Here is an 18,421-nt window from a genome sequence, read left to right as displayed (position 1 = left end):
TGTTACGGCTGCCCTTTGCGACTCTGCGGCATAGTGTTTTGCGCTAGAACAACAAAGCATTAGGAACCAAAACCTGCGAGCAGCTTGAGGCACGCCATTTTCAATCATCACGAAAAAAATACGACGCGTCAGCATTGGGGCCTTAGCTCGACGGCACAATTGAGCATCAGAGTAAACAGGGATGAAAGATGCTTGCTAAACGCCATGAGATGCCTTCTTCAGGAGGATCGGATCAATGAAGAATAATGAACGGCCAGGGGCGGCGAGGGGGCACTCTTTTCCCGGGGTCAGAAACCTCTCGAATCGCGAGCACACACAATGGACGCACGAGCACTCAGGCGCCAATATGAAACCGTCTTGTACGATGTGACTTTCTGACAAATAAACATTTCTTCCCCTCGAAAAACACCACTCTATGTGTCTGTCCAAAGAAAAAAAAAATAAACGCCTACTCCCGAGTTTCTCATTGTTGAACATGATTTTCCAAAGCCCCGCTACACTCAAACACATCATCTAAGCACCATGCGCCTGTGCCCCCCCCTTCCCTGCAGCCTCGAAAGGTAATCATGCTGCTGGTGTTACAAAACAAGCTTTCCAAAGCTGCTGTTCTCCTCCTGATCGTCCACATGCAGTGCCGCCGGCGCCACAGTCGTATTATCAACCCCGACACCGCCCCCCGCCGCCATCTCGGCCGCCGCCGCCGTTGTTCCGTCTACACTACAGTAGTCGTCCTCCGTGTAGTACGGGGGAACGCCCAGGAAGGTCTCGGTGTTGAACAGGTTCTGGTGCGGGTGCTGCTGCTGCAGCTGCAGCTGGGCGAACGGGTCGCCGAGCTGCGGCATGTCGGCGAAGCCGAGCAGCGCCGAGGTCGGGCCGTCGTAGCCGCCGCCGCCGAGGTGTAGCAGTGGGAGTGGTGGTGGTGGTGTTTGTTGTGGGAAGGGCGTCTCATTGCCCTCCTGTATCGGCGGCGTGGTGAGCGGGAGCATCATGTCGTTGAAAAGATGCTGCTGCTGCTGCTGAAGGTTCCCGTAGTGGTCGTGCCCAAAAAAGTCGAGCGCGCTGGCGGCCGAGAACGAGTACTCGTCAAAGGGGTCCAGCACGGACATGCTCGGCAGCGTGTCGAGGTCAAAGAGGGACAGGTCCCACGGCAGGCCCGAGGTGTCACTCATGATGGACGGCGGGGCGAGCGGGACGTTGGCGGCCAAGGACGAGTCGAAGCGGAAGCCGTCGATTTCCTGCATGGGGCTGTCATCCATGCCAGGCCACGACGTGATGTTGTTGCCAGGAGCAGGAGCAGCTGGAGACTGGGGCATCGAGACAGGAGCCGCAGCAGCGGCCAGTGGCGCCCGGTCCGCGGGGAGCGTGGCCCTCTCGAGGTTCTCGGCGACCGCCGGCTCGAGTCCCCAGTCGCCCTGCCAGCGTTCCATCGTGGCGCCCGCGCGGAAGTGCGCCGCCAGGTGGTTCACCCTCGCGGGCCAGGTCTCGAACTCGGCCCCGCAGAAGCCGCAGCGCGACTTGACCTCGACCAGCTCCGTCTTCCAGGCCTCCATGGCCTGGGTGAAGGGGCACTCGGCGTGCATGAGCCGGAGGTGCTGCCGGAGGTGGTCCTTGCGGTAGAAGGTGCGCTCGGCCACGCTGCGGGCCGCGCAGGCCGCGAGACCGTGCTGCCCGTCGAGGTGCTGCCGGTCCGGGTCCCGGATACCGCAGAAGACGCACGTCACGACGGCGGTCAGCGGGTCGATGTGTGTCGCCGCGAGGCCGTCGTCCGGGCAGCACGTCCACCACTCGAGGGCCAGGTGCTGCGACTTTTCGTGGCGCTGCCAGTCGTGCCGCTTGACAAAGGCGTCTGGGCAGAAGGTGCACTGGAAGCGGCGCTTGGGGCCTGGGGAGGCGACGGTCTTGTTGTTGTTATTGTTGTTGGTGTTGGTGTTGTTGTGACTGAGACTGAAGTTGGGAGGGAGTCTGTCGCCGCCGAGGGAGACCGCGCGCTGGAGACCGCGCACAGAACTGCCCCCGAGGGACGGCTCTGAGCGCCTGTGCCGCCTGGCCGGCTTCGAGGGGCCGACGTAGTCGACCGACTTTGCGCCGCCGCCGTCGACGACGCTCGTGGTGGTGGTGGTGACCTTGTTGCTAGGCTTCCAGTCGTCCGACTTGACCGAGTACTTGTTCGCCGCGTACGAGCGGATCTCGAGGCTCGACGGCCACGAGCGCTGGCTGCGGGTGCGCTTGATGACCTTGTAGGCCGGCACGGTGCGGCGGCCAGTCCTGGCTGGTGGTGGTTCGCCTGGGGATAGAGAGGCCGATGCCGCCTGTTGCTGCCTCTCGTCCTCCTCGATGGCCTCGTGGATCGCTTTCACAGTGGCCGCCTCGTGCTCGGGCCCGAGCAGCAGCCAGCGCTCAAAGGGGTCCAGGCCGGCGAGCTGGGGGAACACGGCCATGTTGAAGTGGGATGGCTCGCGGGGGCTGCGGCGGCCTCCGGGCTGCTCGCCCGGGTGGAACAGGGGCTGCTGCTGCTGCTGCTGCTGGTCGCTGGTCGTCGCCGAGCCCATGCCCGGCCGCACGAGGCTCTCGATGCGCCGCCGCTTGCGGGCGTTGGCGAACCACGTCTTGATCTGGCTGCGGCGCAGTCCCGTGCGGGCCTTGAGCAGGTCCTGCTCGAGGGCAGACACGTAGGGCGTGTCGCGGTGCTCGAGCAGCCACGTCTCGAGGATCTGGACGGCGGCCGGGGGCAGGCGAGGGGCCGTCCGCCGGCTGCTGCTCTCCTGCTTGGTGCTGGTGGTGTTGGTGTCCTGCGTCGTCATCGTCACATTGGGGGCCCCGTCGTCTGCCAGGCCTGGAGGACTTGGGCCTCGAGTGAAGGAACTGGTGTCCATGTCTGCTCCTTGTCGGCACACGCAACCGGAGACATGATGTTTGCTGGGGGCAGGCTTGATGGCAAGGTGGTCCTCGACAAAGGGCAAGCCTGCATTGTTTGCAGTCTGCCTGTCGAATCCCCGTGCTTTGCTGTGTATATGGCAAAGTCGAGCCAAAAAGTCAGCTTCTCGCATAATAATCCGGAGCCAATCGAGTCCAGAATGGCTGAGTCACCCGGGCTGGGCAACCCCCTGCCAGACTGCACCCTCCTCTCATCTCTAAGCTCTGCAATTGGACCGCTCTCCTCCCTGGTGGACCAGCAGCGGGCTGTCAGCACGTGATCAGCGGCTTGTTTCGCCCTAGTTTCCTGCCGTGCCGCATCTGCCTGTAAGTGGGTGGGCTTTTGCCATTGTGGACACTCGCAGGCCGGGGACGTCTGTCCGGATGCCGCTGCCCCGTATTGTACCATACCATTCAACGGGGCAGGATGTTTTCTTGCTCAACACCGCGACACCCATCCCGGCCAATGGCCATGCCCATGGGCAAATGAAGCTTCGTGAGCAGGCAGGGCATCTAGGACCAGCCCATGATTGTCGTGTACGCAGGTGCCCCTGTCGCCTTCCACTGGAAACCGCTTCGGTCATGATGTCTGTCCGTGTTTCACATGTCAAGGTCGTGGCTCCGCAAGAACAAAGACGCGTCTCTTTGAAGCCATCTTGAGTGCTAGGGCAGCAGTCCCTCTGCAATGGCCTTGGAACAGTGCTAGCTAGCGGCCAGTGAGGGGAATCATGACACCTGGCAAACTCGTTGCCATCAATCACACCCCATTTCGGGACAAAGACAGCTTGAGCTAGGACGCCACTGGAGCTCAACGCACACGGAACAATCGTTTCTGCGATTCTTCGAGGTAGGACAATCTCGTGATCACAAAAGAAGCCCCTTGTGCCGTCACAGAGGGGGATGCTGCCTGTGCAGATCTCGCCATTTCAAGACGAAGAGAAGCCCTCGTGAGCCAGTTTGCAGACGCATCAAGTGCCTAGAAGCCGTGAATCATGATCAATCGTCTACTCTGGCGTCCGGTCGTCATCATGTGGTCCATCGTTGTGGCATCACGCGGTATCACGTGCGACACCTTGTCCTCAATGCTCTCGAGCAGGGACTCATTGTTTACCGGCTGGTCAGCCCCCTGCTGCCTGCATCAAATCATTCCCCGTGATGCCTCGACGGGAATGGCCGGACGAATGATTCAGTCGCGGTGAGGGGAAGGCTGGGCCATTTGGTGGCGCTGTCATTGGGGTCGTCCATGGCAGCACGGCGCTGTGGCAGCAGGGCATTGTCTAGCCCTCGAGGGAGCCAGGCCTCTGTCCCAGTGTCCTCCTCTCCGCCTCTGCCATCATAAATAAAGGCCTTCCCTCCTTCTACTTCCTACCCCTCTTTGCTTTCCTCCATCATCATCATCATCGGCCTCTACCGCCTGCCCCTCCCTCCCCAAGCCTCAACCAAAAACCAGTCCCCCTTTAACTTCATCAACACCATCCTCCTTCATCATCAACGCTTCTCCTCCCCAATCTCCATCATCTCGGTCCTCCTCTCTACTTCATCATGCTGCTGTCCAGTTGTCTGCATCCGCAATCGTCGCCTCACCATCCCACACACATTGTGTTGCGGCTCTCCCTTTTGCTGTGACCCCGCACTTCACACTCATGTTCCGCCACCTTGAGGACGACTCTCCATCACACCGACAGTCCATCATGGCCTTGAAGTCTCCCTTCACCTCCATCACCATAAATCATCCCGCTCTGCCGGCTTGCCAGCGCTCCATCAATTTCCACACGACTTCCCCTCATTACTCATCTCACCATCACCAGGACGGGCCGCCACGCGTCCCTGGCGTGGCAGACCAGATGACAGCAGGGCCTCGCGTCGCCCATACTGCTGCGCTTGACCAACCAAAGTGACAGAGCAGAGCCGCCGTCAGGCATGACTGGTAAGTGGCATCTGTTCATCTTCTTTCATCTCTCATCAAAGACATCGTACTCATGGCACCAAGTCAACTCTTGCCACGGATCTAAGAGGGCTTACGAATACACAAGCACCCTGTGCCACAGCACACACACACACACACACACCACACACACAGAGAAAGAGGTGAAAGTTTGAGGCACGGACAGGAACAACAAGCCATCAAAATACCGAACATCCCTACACAAGTCAACCATTGAACTCATCTTTCCGACCAATTCAAGACCAGGAAATCTAACCACACCACCAACCCTTGCCAGGCACTGTCCTTCCCTCCCACATACTTTCACTACCGGTTTCGAGCCCGGCACTCCTGAGGTTATGAGCCTGGAGTCCCCCTCCCATGAGCAGTGCGACCGTCCCAGGTCCGCCTTAAGAGCAGAACGGGTGGTAGGTCTCCCTGATCCCCAAGAGCTTCTCATCCGATGAAGGGTCTGCTCAACGAGGGGTCAATCTCGTCAAAGGGCGGGCAAGGGCGATGGAGCACTCGATGCGAGCACAACAACATAGTCTATGGTGTTGAATGGCGGCCGCTGGCACCACTACAGCAAGTCTCTTCCTCCTCTTCCTCCTCTTCCTCCTCTCGTTCTTCCCATTCTCCAACCCTTTCCGCCAGTTAATCCCCGCTGACGTGAAATTTATCAACAGGCAGGTCGAGAACACGAGGCCGTCGGTGTGCCGACGCGCCTCGGGAATTCACCATACCGGCCTCCGGGGTTGCAATACATCGCAAGGGACACTCACCATTCCCCTTCTTCGCAAGGGCTTTCCCGTTTTGAGGCAAGAGGAGACGAGAAAGGCCCCATGCCAGGCAAATTCAGCTGCCACGACTCGCCTCGCGCGCACGTTCAAGGAGATTCGCCTATTCCAAGACCGACAAGGAGGCACCCAACCCACCCAAGAGCGCTGGCAATCGTGCGGGGGTGGCCGGGGCGTCCGGCAGTACTGACAAACCCGGAGGCTTCCTCTCCCAGGGAGATGAGGTGAGTTTCTCCGTCACCCCCGACCCTTTTACAAGGTCACTAACCGTGTTGTCTCGTTCTAGTTCCGACCCAGATCACTGCTTCGCCTGGCTGACGATCCAGTCCCGCCTCCTCCCGTCGTCGACACCCCCGTGGATGCCGTAGCTCTATTCTAGCTCTTTTCAGCATCCCCCACAAATGTGGTTATGAGCCCGGGGACATGCCCATGGAGTCCTGGTGGCGGATCCTTCCCGGCAATGAAGGTGGAAGTGTGTCTGTGCTGGTTATGGCGAGCAAGTCTCGGGTTGCCACCACTGCGGCCATACCCTGCGCTGTAAGTGACGCTATTGTTCCCCACGTCATCTTCCCTCCGTCTTCTTCCTCTCTGCCTGCTGAGCAACGGTGCTGACATCGTAATGCAGGCGTGCGCATGCCTCGTCATCCACAGGATCCTCGCTCTGGTGGACGAGATCCGCGAGGCGGTCGATGTCGTTCATCTTGTGAACACAATGATTGACATTGGGCTTGACAATGTATGCGGCCAATTCAGCAGATGGGGAGAGGGTCCTCTCCGCGGCACCTGCGTACGGAGCCCTTGACGCACGAGCGCATCGGAGCAAGGCCATTACGACCAGCCACCGTTTTGTTGCTCTTTTAATTGAGTGCGCCAACACCGTGGAGAAGCTGAATCAGAACCATGGCTCACCGAAAGGCACTTGGGAGTTCGTCCATGATGACGAGCTGGTCATTGGGCGTCCGAAGATTCAAGAGATGCTCACATCTAATGTGGGGATTCCCGCTGGCAAGACGAGTAAGGTCTGACTTGCCGTCTTGGTGAGTCTCATTCCCCTTTCATCTCTGCCCTGTCCTGCCCTGTCCTGCCCATCGCTCCCCCTTCATGAGAAGTTACAGCATCACACTCTCCAGCTCGGACTTGAAAACAAGACTAATATTTTATATCCTGGTTCCAGATCTGCCTTGCTCGAATCAACCTTCTCCCAAGCCCTCCCAGATGCACAGTCTACCCGGAGTGGAGTTTCCAGGCCACCAGACCGCCCCATCACCAGTGGACCTGTGCTTCAACCTGACGATGGAGCACATTCATTCCACCATACCACTGTCGTGCCTGCTCCCGACTAGCTTCCACGCGGGATCAGCCCTGCCTCCAGCGCGGAGGGTAAGGCACACGCATCGCAGTCCAGCCGCGAGCCGACACGTTCCAGTCAGTAAAAATGCCTGCCGTCCCATGCTTCGCGTGGCTGCGCCGCCAGTGTCACAGTCAATCGCGAGCAGCCATCGTCGCTGGGGGCGGAACAGCTTGATCAGTCCGCGGCAATGGCATCCTCGATACACCCTGCCAGCCTTCTCACCACGGCAGCAGCACTCACGCATCTACACAGCGTCCCACCCGGTTATGAGCCCGGTACTGTGAGTGTCTGTCTGTTGTGGTGGAGCCTCCGAGGCGCGTTGCACCAACAAAGACAGCCGCCAGTGTGCCGTCGCTCGCAGTCCTCACAACCAGGACAACCCCAGGTCGCAGTCGGCCGGTCAGTTTGGTTGCAGTCGGCCAACTTCCTCGACGATGTCATCCCTGCAGGTCGTGACCCTGGCCAGCACACCTCTTGCTTTCGACAGCCTTACCCGCGTCGCAGGCTGGCCGCGCTGGCAAAGTGCGCCAAAGGGAAGAGGGAGAGCTGCGGAACTCCACACCGGCCTGGTGGCTGATGGCGTGTGTCGCCCCGGCACGCACATACCACAGCAACTCCTCCGTAGCATCGCGACACTGCAGGCGTGAGACTGGCACTCTGCACCCATAATGACAGCCACGCAAGACAAGTCAACCAGAGCAATTTCTCACCAAACATTGCCGCTGAGTTGCCGTGAGAGTGGCCCAGCTTTCACCCCGCTCCTCTCGAAACCGATGAACGCACACACACACACACGAGGTTATGAGCCCGGTGTGCGAAGCCCAGACAGCTCGCAAGCCAGCCATCTGCACTGCCACGCCCGCGTCCCATGGCTGTCTCTTGTCCTGTGGACGCCAGCATCGGCGTTGCGTTAGGTTGTGGGCCAGAGTGGGGTTTCCGTAGGAGGTGCTGGTCGATGCGGCTCTCGGCCAAGTCTGGTGCACATGGTTCCGGTCATTGGGGAGCTGGGTTGGTGGTGGACAAAGGTCTCGTGCGTTGCTCCTCCTGTCTGGGAGGCGGTCTCGGGGATGTGTTGTGGTGGGTGCGTGTTGGTGGACGCCGGTTCTCCTGGAGAGAGGCAGTCGGGTCGTCTGGAAGGGGCGAGGATGTGCCTTCATCGGTGGTCCTCGCTGCTTCCCCTCCCTTCCCTTCTGACCTGTTCTTCTCGCCGGCCTGTCGCTCCCTCGCGCCTCCTGAGTCCTTCGGCAATCATCTACATGGGCTCAAAAGCTTATGGTCCTCATCCAGGCCTTCGACGCCGCGTATCGACTCTCGCACAAAGCCCCGTCGCGCATGCCGACTCCCATGGAGCGGCACATCCTCACGCCATCGCCAGCAACAGGATGCCGGTGCGCCTTTCCTCAGGAGAGAGCACCAGGCAAACTTGGAGGAGTGTGTCGAAGCCGGGCTGCTGCCAACGGCACAGGGTTATGAGCCCGGTCGGACCGTCCACCTCCGGACGCTTCTTCCCCGATGACTCCTGCGTCGGTGCCTGAGTCACGGTTCCTGGCACCAAAGGCCAGTCTGGCCTCGTCCACCGCCTCAGCCAGTCGAGCGGTCCTGGCCGAGTATGCGACCAGAGCTTCTCTCCCAAGCAAGACCTCCCGGCGCAGAACTGGCGCCGAGAGCCAGATCTATCTGCTCGGCTGGTTCAAGAGCCGTCGTGGGGAGGGGAGGGGAGCCGCAAGGAGCGCTTCCAGGATAGGTGCCCGAACTGCGGGAGGTGGGAGCACCACGAAGGCCTTCTGGCTCGACACAGAAGGGCGCGGGATGTCATATCCCGGCAGTGTAAGTTTCCATCATCCCCGTCATCCATCGTCGTCTTTATCATTCACTCGCAATCTCGCCGTGCAAGCACATCCTGCTGACCCGACCTCGACTCATGAATAGATCGACGACGATACTTCCCCGAAGTTGGAGGGCCGCGAGTCCCGGGCCCTGCAGGCAGACGACGAGGACTTCCCCCTCAGCGATTCTGCCCTGAGAATGCAGATGGCCGAGGAGAGACACCGCAGCCGCAATTACCAACAGATGCACAGCTCATCAACCTCTGCTGAGCTGCGCCGTGCGCGCTGGGACCACGAGGACCAGCACGATGCGTCTCCTCAAGTGCACCAGCAGCCACCATCCCAGACCATCCAGCAGCAGCTCTCGGATGTCCAGTCTTGAGCCCCTTGCCCAGCCAGTCCAGTCCGTCGAACAGCAGCTCACAGAGTGTCTGTCCCGCGTCCCACAGTTATGAGCCTGGGAGCGTGCGGATGTTTGGCCTGGTCTGCTGGTCGAGGTTGGAAGTCGAGTGTAGGCCAGAGTTCGGCCAACGTCTTCTCAACCAGGCTTGTCCGGACCAAGCCTGGCTGGTGATGGTGGACTCATCAACCATTCCAACAGGTCTCTCTCTGTCTGGTGTCCTCGCGCACTTTCTGCTGCGGACACGGAGCACGTGTGCGAGATGCGCGCGAGAGCCTGGGCCTCGATCTCCACATCCAGGCCATGGACGACTGGCCTGGATGTGGAGATCGAGGCCCAGGCTCCCGGCAAGGCACATGCGTGCGCCTGGTCTTGCTTGCCACTTGGACGGCCCAGCCACTGCCGCATCAGCGCCGCCCTTTGCAACATCTAGGGCTGACCAGCAGGCAACTTCAGCGGGCCACTGTTGGCATGGCCATCAGCGTATTCCCTGGCAACACCACCACTTCACACCGCCCGGTGCTGTGGTAGATACGTGCCGGCAGGGTGGCCAAGTGATGGTGCAGTGAAGGGGCATTGCCGGTCGGCTCGTTGAGAATCCACCTGCGGGTGTTGGGGACATCACGGGCTACAAGAGGTCTTGGTCACAAACTCGGGAGGGAGGATCAGGAGTTGGGGCAGACAAGGAGGATATTGCTCTTGGGGTTGATGGGTTGACGAAGACGGCGTTTCGTCATGGCAAGGGGGGGTTTGAAGCGATTGTAGAGGGAGAAGGATGTAAGCAAGTACCTCAGCAGGTGTTTGGAATATCACAACGGTTCCCAGAGGCCCGCTGGGCATTTTGAGTGATGATGGTGACGGCGGGCAATGTCAGCAGGTAGACTGCAGACCAACAACATTCAGGTATGTCCCCAACCCGTCTTCGTCGATCTCCAGCTAATTGTCTTCAACTCGGCGAGGCAGGCATCACTCCCATGATCAAGACACTGGCTGCAGCAGCACCGCCGCAGCAACAACGAGAGCCTGAGGCACGTAGTAACAACAGGAGCCTCAGGCACACGGCAACAACAAGAGCCTCAGGCACACAAGCGGGACGTGGCTCCCCCAAAACAGCACAACCCACCCATTGGCCTCGCATTCTCAATAACAGACAACCTACACACACACACACACACACACACACACACACACACATCCCTCTTCTGCCTTCAGTCTCTTTACAGTCTGTACCATCGTCTCCTCTCCCTTCCTTTGCAATCATTGGACACACACTGACTGTTGATGTGCATCTCGAGCAGTTCTTCCTTCATCTCGCACATCCATCCACAGTCCTCCCACGCGTCCGTCTGACCGCGCCGCGTTCACACAAACAACAATCCGCACAGCGATGCAAAAAACCACCCTCCTCAAGGCTGCTAACCACCGCCCAGAGCATCTCGAGCTTCACATCGAGCTTCACACACAAGCCCAAGTCTCCGCTTGTCGCGCGCACTTCTGCAACAAGACGCAACACGGCCAGTCGAGCCTGGAACCGCTCAATCTTCCTCCCGCCGACGTGCTTCCACAGCATCCTCATGCTTGCATCTCCCGCTCAAGGTCAGAGGCCCGCATCTCGTGTTTCTGTTATCAGTTCATGCCTGCTGACTTTGTGCAGGAGCGTGCAGCAGCAGCAATCCAATGCCAATGCCAAGGGTTGGGAACCCGCCACCAGCCCGCGAGACGCTGCGTCCAGTGCTCCAGAAATCTACAAAACATACCAGACACCATCTACACGCCTCCCACATATCGATCCCCAAGTTATGAGCCCGGGATTACATCACACCGTCGCTCGTCATGCCAGCCTGGCAGTGGCCCCGTTCGCGACGGACACACCCAGGGCACTCTTGAGTCACCCAGGCCGCCCTCAGCCTTGGATCCCAGACATGTCCATTCCACTGAAAATCAGCCAACTCCACCAGCAAGGTCATTCTTTTGTTGGCCACGGTGCCAGGTCACAGACAGGCCTCAATGCTCACCATGTCCAAGGTCCTGCCGTCTCTTCACCCAGCTCGACACTGCCGGCACTCGGCCTCAGCGCGTCATCCACAACCACATGCATCAGGCCGAGCCGAGTGAGCCATTGCTCCGTTGCCAGCCGACCCGGGAGTCGGACGCCAACACGTCGCACAAGGGAGGCAAGACGTGCAAGATCTCGACAAACACCCACCCCAGGATACCACCACCTCCAGTCGCCATCCCTCAACTTCCCACGGCACCCCTTCACGCCTCCGTCCATCGACTCTCTCCGCCGCGAAGTTCCGGCCAGTGTGGCCCCTGTGGCAGTCAACTTCCGCCCTCTCTGCAGGCATCCCAAGCTGCAGGGGTCGTCGCAGCACACGGCCGTCATCGCTCCCGAATCCAATGACGCCAACGATGCCATGGCCGTCAGCACGGAGTGAGGCACATGCAGCCACCCATAATCATGGGCCTGCCCGCATCCTTCAGGTTATGAGCCTGGATGCCCGAGTCGCTCGCCACGTGGCCGACGCCAACATGAGCCTGGCCACATCCGTCTCGCCCGGCAGACCTCCCAGAGCCGTGCCTAGGTCTCTCCAAGCTCCCAACCAATGGCAAGGAGAGAACAAGTATCTGGCTCGAGTAATCGCCAAGGCATTGTCCTTGTACTCTGAGAGGCGAGGGAGGCTCTTGGTCTTCTCGTGGGATGTGACAAGCATCCACTCCATCGACAAGGTCTGGTGGTTGTACCTGAGCTCCTGTAGCTTGCCCATTGGGTACTCCGCCTCGGTGAGCCACTCAGCCGTGTGTGCCTTAGTCTCCAGCGCATAGGGAGCATCAGCATCTTCCGGGCCTTGATCCATGCCTTGGGCTTCTTGCCAGTGGCTGCGGATGCCGTCCTGGGTCGAGTCTTCGAAGGGGAAAGCCATGTCGTGGTCTACCCACAGTCCGGCGACGTGGTCCGCTCGGACTCGAAGGTCTCGGGGATGACGTGGATCGATGCCGAGCCCGATTGTCCGATGGACCAGCTGCTGGCGGCCTCTTTGATGTCAGCGGCAAGGGAGGCGCAGTGGTCCAGGAGAAAGGCAGCTCAACCAAGACAGCGGCCCCTTTCCCCGATTGCCTGCAGGTGCTCTGACCGTGTGTTCCTGCGGGCTGGACAATCGCCAATCGTCATACATGCCAGCTCAACTTTGAGGGCGGAACGTTCGCCCTTCTTTGACAGGCTCCCCTTCAGTCCTCGGGCTGAGAAAAAGCCAGAGGAAGGGCGAATGGGTTGTAGACCTCCCGGACTATGATGGCAGCATGCTCACATTCGTCCTTAGTGTCCTTCATGGGTCACCAAACGTAGTCTGGCCATGGCCGAACGAAGACTTCATAGAGCAGCTAATCAAAACGTGTGACTATCATGACATGGTTGGAGTCCTGCACCATATCCAGGAAACGTGGATAGAACGAGTGCAAGAGCGTCCTCTGGAGGACCTGACTGTATCCTCAGCAATGGTCATCCTCGGAGCCCCCAAAGAAGAGGTCCAAGCCCGTCTGACACTCCTCGCGGGCGTTGTACACCACGTCCAACACGACATGCTGCAACCTCGACTTTGGGCGAATGGGCGCTGCGCTTTGCAGCGCGCCAGTTGTACCACAGCCGCACTGCCTAGCACTGCACGAAGGTGCTCATGTCAGAGCGGCTTTGGGGGGTGGGGGGGTCTCGTCTCCACGACACCATTCGGACAGTCCTCGCTACTACACAAAGGCTTCTCCTCCAGGGGGCCAGGCAGACGCGCTTCACCCCATCCTCACCACCTCAACTCGTTTTCACCTTTCACTTGGTGATCGAGGCTTCGCCACCAACTATTTCCCGCTCCCTTCTGCACGTCGTCAGTGACCAACGCGCCTCCTGTCGAAGCTGCAACAGACCCGACGTGTCTACCGTCCGGCCAGGAGAGGCGTGTTGCTCCCATCACCCGCCAGCAAGTTTTCGGTTATGAGCCCGGCTGAGCGGGGGTCTCATGGCGGGAGGACAGCAAGAGGTCTCTGACAAGCACGAGGTGGTCGAGGGGTCTGCAGCATAGCCAAGCCCGGCAACTTCAAGACATTCATGTGCGGCTGTCTCCCTTTCGGCCACGCACCATGTAGCGTCCGGCGGCCACGGGGACACATATGCAGGTTATGAGCCTTGCCATCCCCAGTCGCCCACCTCTCAGGGGCTGTGCGAGCCCGGGCATATCTCGATCGCGGTTGCTGGCACTCCTCCAGCTGGATGAGCTCCCGCTTCTGCCAGCTGGGTGTCTCCCCCTGACGGGTTCCCAGTTCACACGCTGGACACCACCTGGTTTCTTTTGTCGGCTCTTTCAGGTGGACCTTGCTTGAAGCTGTGGCTGTGGCGGGGCGGGGGGCAGCGGACACCTTGCCCGGTTCCTTAGGGACGGATTGCTGCCAGGCATGTTGGCTTGGGATGTGTCTGTGCTGCTCGCCCTCCCACGACTGTAGCAGGCCTGGCGACGTGCACCTGTTCTGTCCACACCAGCAGGGGGCTTGGTCAAACAGGCGAGCACACATCCTGGGAGACAGAAGAAGAACGAAGGACAACGCTGCCCGCAAAGAAGGCCAATCCTTCCCGTGCCGACACCGCTGCGCCTTGGAGAACTTGCACGCCGAGATCATATCCACTCCCACACGACTCTCGCTCCGTCCTGCAAGCCAGCAGACGGTCCGCCGCATGAAGAGTGAGGACCTCCGCAGCCAGAGGACTCAGAAGGAAGAAATCTCAGACTCGGACGAAAGTCTAAGCCTTCCTCTCCAGCGACCGACTGCGATCTCGTCATCGTTCGGCAATTCGCAACCTCACAGTATGCACCAAAACGTTCTCCGGGTGCGCGATGATGTAATTCAGCAGACTCGTCTTACAGAGTCGTCAGCAGCATCCGATGCCTCTGGGGAAGCATCAGATGAGAACCCAGCATCCCGCGGCAGACGTTCGCATTCCAGTAGCATCTCAACTGACAAGCTGGACGACCCCTTCACCGAGATCAGTACATTGGGCGCTGGCGCCGCCGCCCTATGGCATCGCGCGACACATACGTCGAGATGACACCACGTGTCCCTGAGCGCCGCTCTCGCACGCCCATGCCGACCTTGGTCGAAAGCAACGGCGACGCGAGCATCATTCCCGAGACTGAGGCATCTTCAGGCAGCCGCCCCTCGGATCCTGAGAGCCCTCGCCGCCTGTGGGAGGAGCTTCGCAACACGATCATTGCCGCGGCACAGTTGGACGTCTTCATCGTCGACCCTAGTGTCACCAGCGTGACCCCTTCAATCACTGGCCGCGAGATCTTTCCGAGATCGCCAGGAACAACCAGAGAGGGGGGAAGGCTCACTAGCTTCTGGGAAGTTAGACGATTATGGTGACGCAGGATGTTTTGCCTCCCGGTTATGAGCCTGGGCAAGAAGTCGGGTTCTACAGAGGTCGAAACCCGTGGTCAAACAAAGTCTGGTGACCGGCAGTACTACGGCGGGAACTCCCTGGTCGGGTCCAGACGTTTGCTTGACCAGGCAAAAGTCGCGCTCTACACTTCATCAACAGTCGTCGAGGACCTTGGCAAGCAGCTGGAGTGGAAGGCCAATTCCAGCGAAATGTTGCCGCTTCTTCCAGCTTGGGAGACTTGTATCAATACATGGATTTGCAGGGAAAACCTGCGTGAAGCCTTGCTCGCTGCGGCTGAGCGAGTGCGCCAGACCAACTTGGACATCGCCACTGGCATCCCCGTGCTGGAGAATGGATGCTGTTCGGTTGTTCTGGACCGCACGCTCATCACTGCTGTGAGTGCCTGCGCGAGTTCAAATGCCAGACCCCAAGTGATGCTCCTCGCTCCCGCTACTGCGACCGTTATGTGCAAGTCTTGCAGTCGGGAGTCGGTGTTGTCAGGAACATGGCCAGGCGCTCGGTGTATCGCAGCCTTTACCACGACTGCCATGTTAGTAGAATAACATTCAAGAGCGAAGCAGTGCAGAAACTGGTACAACAAGCTCAGGACGACATCGAAAGATGCGATGGACAAAACAGATCGAATGATCTTCTTCGATGCGTATCGCAACAATGCTCCAGTTGAGTTCAGTGGCGAGAGTACCGACCTCATTGGACAGTATCGCTTCGATGTCCCAACCATCGATGCAACCTTGCCGTGGGCTTTCACAAAAGCATTTGGAATTGCTCTGGGGCACATCAAGGGCAACCTTGCAACTGCATCACCAGCATTCAACTACATGAGACACAAGCAAGCACCCGGCTTCCTGACCCACCTCGGACATTACGAGCGGGCATTCCTGGAGATCATTCTGGAGGACACAGATGGTAACGGCGACCTTTCGGCCATCGGAGGCGCGAAGCTCCCCGAACTCGAGAAGTGGTTCATATGAGATTTACATGAGATTTCGGATGGCCATGGCCAGCCGACTCGCTTTGCACAACGAGGAGGAGAAGCAATGGAGGAGATTCTCACGGGTACACGTCATACGCTAAAGCCTTATAGATAACGCAATACAATACCTCGAATAAAAACACTAAAGCACTTTTCCTGAAATTTGGTTATCAAGTTGATGCATTCGTGCCATGGCGCAATTGCCACGAGAAATGCCGCGGTAATATGTTGGCGCGGACTTTTGGCCAGGAACCGTGTCAACCCGAGCTTTGTGTTGACTTCAAGATAGTTGTGAGGCCAAGGCCGCTTTGTAACTCCAAGCCGGCTCACAGGCTTCCACGAGCCGCGGAGCATGGGCCACAACGCAAACTGACAGGTGCAATGCATTTCGAACACAAGTGCCAAGTGCCAGGACAGGAAACGGCTCGTGCAGACACAGCCGAGCCAAGCATGCCAGGTTCTCGGCTTCATATATACGACCTTATCGCCGATCTTTGCCAATAGCGCCAAGTGATGCGCAGGGCCGACATTGCCGTCACCAACATTCTGTGCGGCTGGGTCATCAGCCTCCCACTGCCACGCTGGCACGTTTTTTTCTCTCTGACAGCTGCGGTGTGACACGAGGACAGCGGTTGCTGCCGCGCGTCCCTGCGGCGTGTGAAAATATATTGACACGCATGTACTGGCGGCATGGTTGCACTCGCGAATATGAATCGCGTATCTTGTATGGGTAGCGAAGCCGTCGTCGTGGCTTGCACACACGTCATCAATCAGCTGTCAGCAGCATCACGTTTTTAGACTTTGATATCTCGTCAAGATCGGACCGAAGGCTCAATTCGTGCGAACATCCACTACTCCTCAGACAATGAACAGACACACGAGCTTTGCGGTTTTTATCCATCGTGTATGCCTTCGTGGATTCGAGCTGCCTCTCCTGCGCTCAGCTGGCACTGAACATGCGGACTGAACAGAGGCGGAAACAACTCCGCCATCGCTCGATCGACACCTACAATACCAAGTTCGGATGAAACGCCTCACGCAGCCGCTAACGCAAGAAACAATAATGCCAAGACGATGCGGCTCGTCTGCCTAAGGAACGAGAAACGATAAACGAGCAGTGGCTAGACTCTAGGGGCCAGCAGACCCCTGTCCGGCGGTGGTTGCCGGGGCCAAGAAGCGGAGCCGTGCCGCCGCGACTGCCGAAAGGGGCAGCACGGAGGCCGCACCCGCGCAAAGCCGGCCCGTCACGGCGGCTCTTCATCTACTCGATGTGTCGTGATTGGCTGCTCCATATTGTGTTCGTCTTGAGCACGTCGCCTCGCCGCTGTCCTCCCCCACACCAGTGCTGTCCCACCGCGGTGCCGCCGGCCCTGCAGCTCCCACGAGGCCGACGCGTGACCACACACGACTCATTGCCGGGCATCCTCTGTGGTCAGTTTCGTCTAGACAGTAGAATCACGTCTTGCTTGGCTCTGGTGAATTGAAACCCCGTGCTTGGTGGCATACCCGTTGCCGTGGGTTGCGTGCTCGACGCCACCACTCCCACTAACCCATCCGCCAGATATATTACTCGACCCGTAACCTTCTCAAATTCTCTCTTGTCCCTCCCGTCCCTCATCCGCACAACAAAGAGCCTCAATTCAAGCTATCTTTAGCCTATCTTACCGCTTTCGGACAAGCCTTAGTCATCATGCGTTGCTCTCTCACTCTGGCCGCCGCGGCCGCCAGCCTTGTCAGCCTGGTCGAGGGCCACGGCTACGTCACTGGAACCAAGGTTAACGGCGTTTGGACGGAGGCTCAAAATCCTAACTGGTTCTATGTCTCGACTTCACCAGCTACGGCTGGCTGGAAGGCGCTGAACCAGGACAATGGTTTCGTCGAGCCTGCCTCCTTCGGATCCGCGGACATCAACTGCCACAAGTCGGCCAAGACCAACACCAAGTTCGTCAGCGCCAACGCCGGCGACACCGTCACTGTCTACTGGAACACTTGGCCCGACTCGCACAAGGGCCCCATCAACAACTACCTGGCCCCTGTCTCTAGTAAGTACAGACCGGGGGATATCCCAATCCCCACGGACGTCTTTCTTCGATGAACCCGCCACAGGAGCATTGCTAATGACGATGCACATCTACAGGCTTCGCTTCTGCCACTCCAGGTTCCCTTAGCTGGACCAAGATCTCCCAGACCGGCTACATCTCCGGCAGCAACCCCGGCAACTGGGCCACCGACACCCTGATCGCCAGCAACTTCAGCAGCACCGTCAAGATCCCCGCCAAGCTCAAGGCCGGCAACTACGTGCTCCGCCACGAGATCATCGCCCTCCACGCCGCCGGCAGCGACAACGGCGCCCAGGCCTACCCCCAGTGCGTCAACATCGTCGTCGGCGGCTCCGGCTCCGTCTCCCTCCCTGGCGGCACCCCCGGCACCAGCCTGTACAAGCGCAACGACCCCGGTATTCTCTTCAGCCTGTACGGCTCTTTCAACAGCTACCCTTACCCCGGCCCGGCTGTCTGGACTGGCGCCAACTAGGTTGGGCATGGTTTCAGCTGAGACGATCCTCTGATGAGGTTACTTGATGACAATTGGTCCAGGAGTGGGCACAGATTCAGTGGAGGGATGATCCGGAGAGGGTGTTACGACTTGATGAGTGACGTAGCTGTGGATGCTTGTCAGGCTGTCAGATCCTGCTGCGCGGTTAGATTCTTGCGTATATATTCTTGCTAGAAAAATGCAAATGACGTATCCCTTGCGGGTTCATTGACCATTATGCACTGGCACACGCCCTTCCACT

The 18,421-nt window shown here is 59.0% G+C and overlaps 7 protein-coding genes across 7 annotated transcripts; 3 read left to right on the top strand and 4 right to left on the bottom strand.

Annotated features, from left to right (window-relative positions):
• Window positions 1-328: 328 nt before the first annotated feature.
• B0I36DRAFT_331636 (uncharacterized protein) lies at window positions 329-2,561 on the bottom strand. The gene has a single exon (XM_046155011.1). The coding sequence runs from the start codon at window positions 2,547-2,549 to the stop codon at window positions 579-581; it is 1,971 nt and encodes a 656-aa protein (XP_046008113.1). The 5' UTR covers window positions 2,550-2,561; the 3' UTR covers window positions 329-578.
• Window positions 2,562-7,667: 5,106 nt separating this feature from the next.
• Window positions 7,668-7,938, bottom strand: B0I36DRAFT_331631 (uncharacterized protein). Its single transcript, XM_046155010.1, has one exon. It carries the CDS (start codon window positions 7,828-7,830, stop codon window positions 7,675-7,677), a length of 156 nt encoding a protein of 51 aa, XP_046008112.1. The 5' UTR covers window positions 7,831-7,938; the 3' UTR covers window positions 7,668-7,674.
• Window positions 7,939-8,100: 162 nt separating this feature from the next.
• B0I36DRAFT_162923 (uncharacterized protein) lies at window positions 8,101-9,271 on the top strand. Its single transcript, XM_046148684.1, has 2 exons — window positions 8,101-8,812; window positions 8,915-9,271. The coding sequence occupies exons 1-2, from the start codon at window positions 8,498-8,500 to the stop codon at window positions 9,191-9,193; spliced, it is 594 nt and encodes a 197-aa protein (XP_046008111.1). The 5' UTR covers window positions 8,101-8,497; the 3' UTR covers window positions 9,194-9,271.
• A 1,224-nt stretch (window positions 9,272-10,495) lies between these two features.
• B0I36DRAFT_331628 (uncharacterized protein) lies at window positions 10,496-11,099 on the bottom strand. Its single transcript, XM_046155009.1, has 2 exons — window positions 10,866-11,099; window positions 10,496-10,807 (listed from the first exon to the last, which is right to left on the bottom strand). Exon 2 carries the CDS (start codon window positions 10,785-10,787, stop codon window positions 10,518-10,520), a length of 270 nt encoding a protein of 89 aa, XP_046008110.1. The 5' UTR covers window positions 10,788-10,807; window positions 10,866-11,099; the 3' UTR covers window positions 10,496-10,517.
• A 2,466-nt stretch (window positions 11,100-13,565) lies between these two features.
• B0I36DRAFT_331626 (uncharacterized protein) lies at window positions 13,566-14,437 on the top strand. The gene has a single exon (XM_046155008.1). The coding sequence runs from the start codon at window positions 13,665-13,667 to the stop codon at window positions 14,298-14,300; it is 636 nt and encodes a 211-aa protein (XP_046008109.1). The 5' UTR covers window positions 13,566-13,664; the 3' UTR covers window positions 14,301-14,437.
• B0I36DRAFT_331625 (uncharacterized protein) lies at window positions 14,429-15,778 on the bottom strand. The gene has a single exon (XM_046155007.1). The coding sequence runs from the start codon at window positions 15,430-15,432 to the stop codon at window positions 14,776-14,778; it is 657 nt and encodes a 218-aa protein (XP_046008108.1). The 5' UTR covers window positions 15,433-15,778; the 3' UTR covers window positions 14,429-14,775.
• Window positions 15,779-17,139: 1,361 nt separating this feature from the next.
• B0I36DRAFT_331623 (glycoside hydrolase) lies at window positions 17,140-18,397 on the top strand. Its single transcript, XM_046155006.1, has 2 exons — window positions 17,140-17,669; window positions 17,765-18,397. The coding sequence occupies exons 1-2, from the start codon at window positions 17,318-17,320 to the stop codon at window positions 18,157-18,159; spliced, it is 747 nt and encodes a 248-aa protein (XP_046008107.1). The 5' UTR covers window positions 17,140-17,317; the 3' UTR covers window positions 18,160-18,397.
• Window positions 18,398-18,421: the final 24 nt, after the last annotated feature.

Source organism: Microdochium trichocladiopsis, assembly GCF_020744255.1.
Source record: "Microdochium trichocladiopsis strain MPI-CAGE-CH-0230 chromosome Unknown B0I36scaffold_9, whole genome shotgun sequence".
Classification (NCBI taxonomy): domain Eukaryota; kingdom Fungi; phylum Ascomycota; class Sordariomycetes; order Xylariales; family Microdochiaceae; genus Microdochium; species Microdochium trichocladiopsis.
The sequence above is the reverse complement of the archived record's forward strand: the minus strand, read 5'-3'. Positions and strand labels throughout refer to the sequence as shown.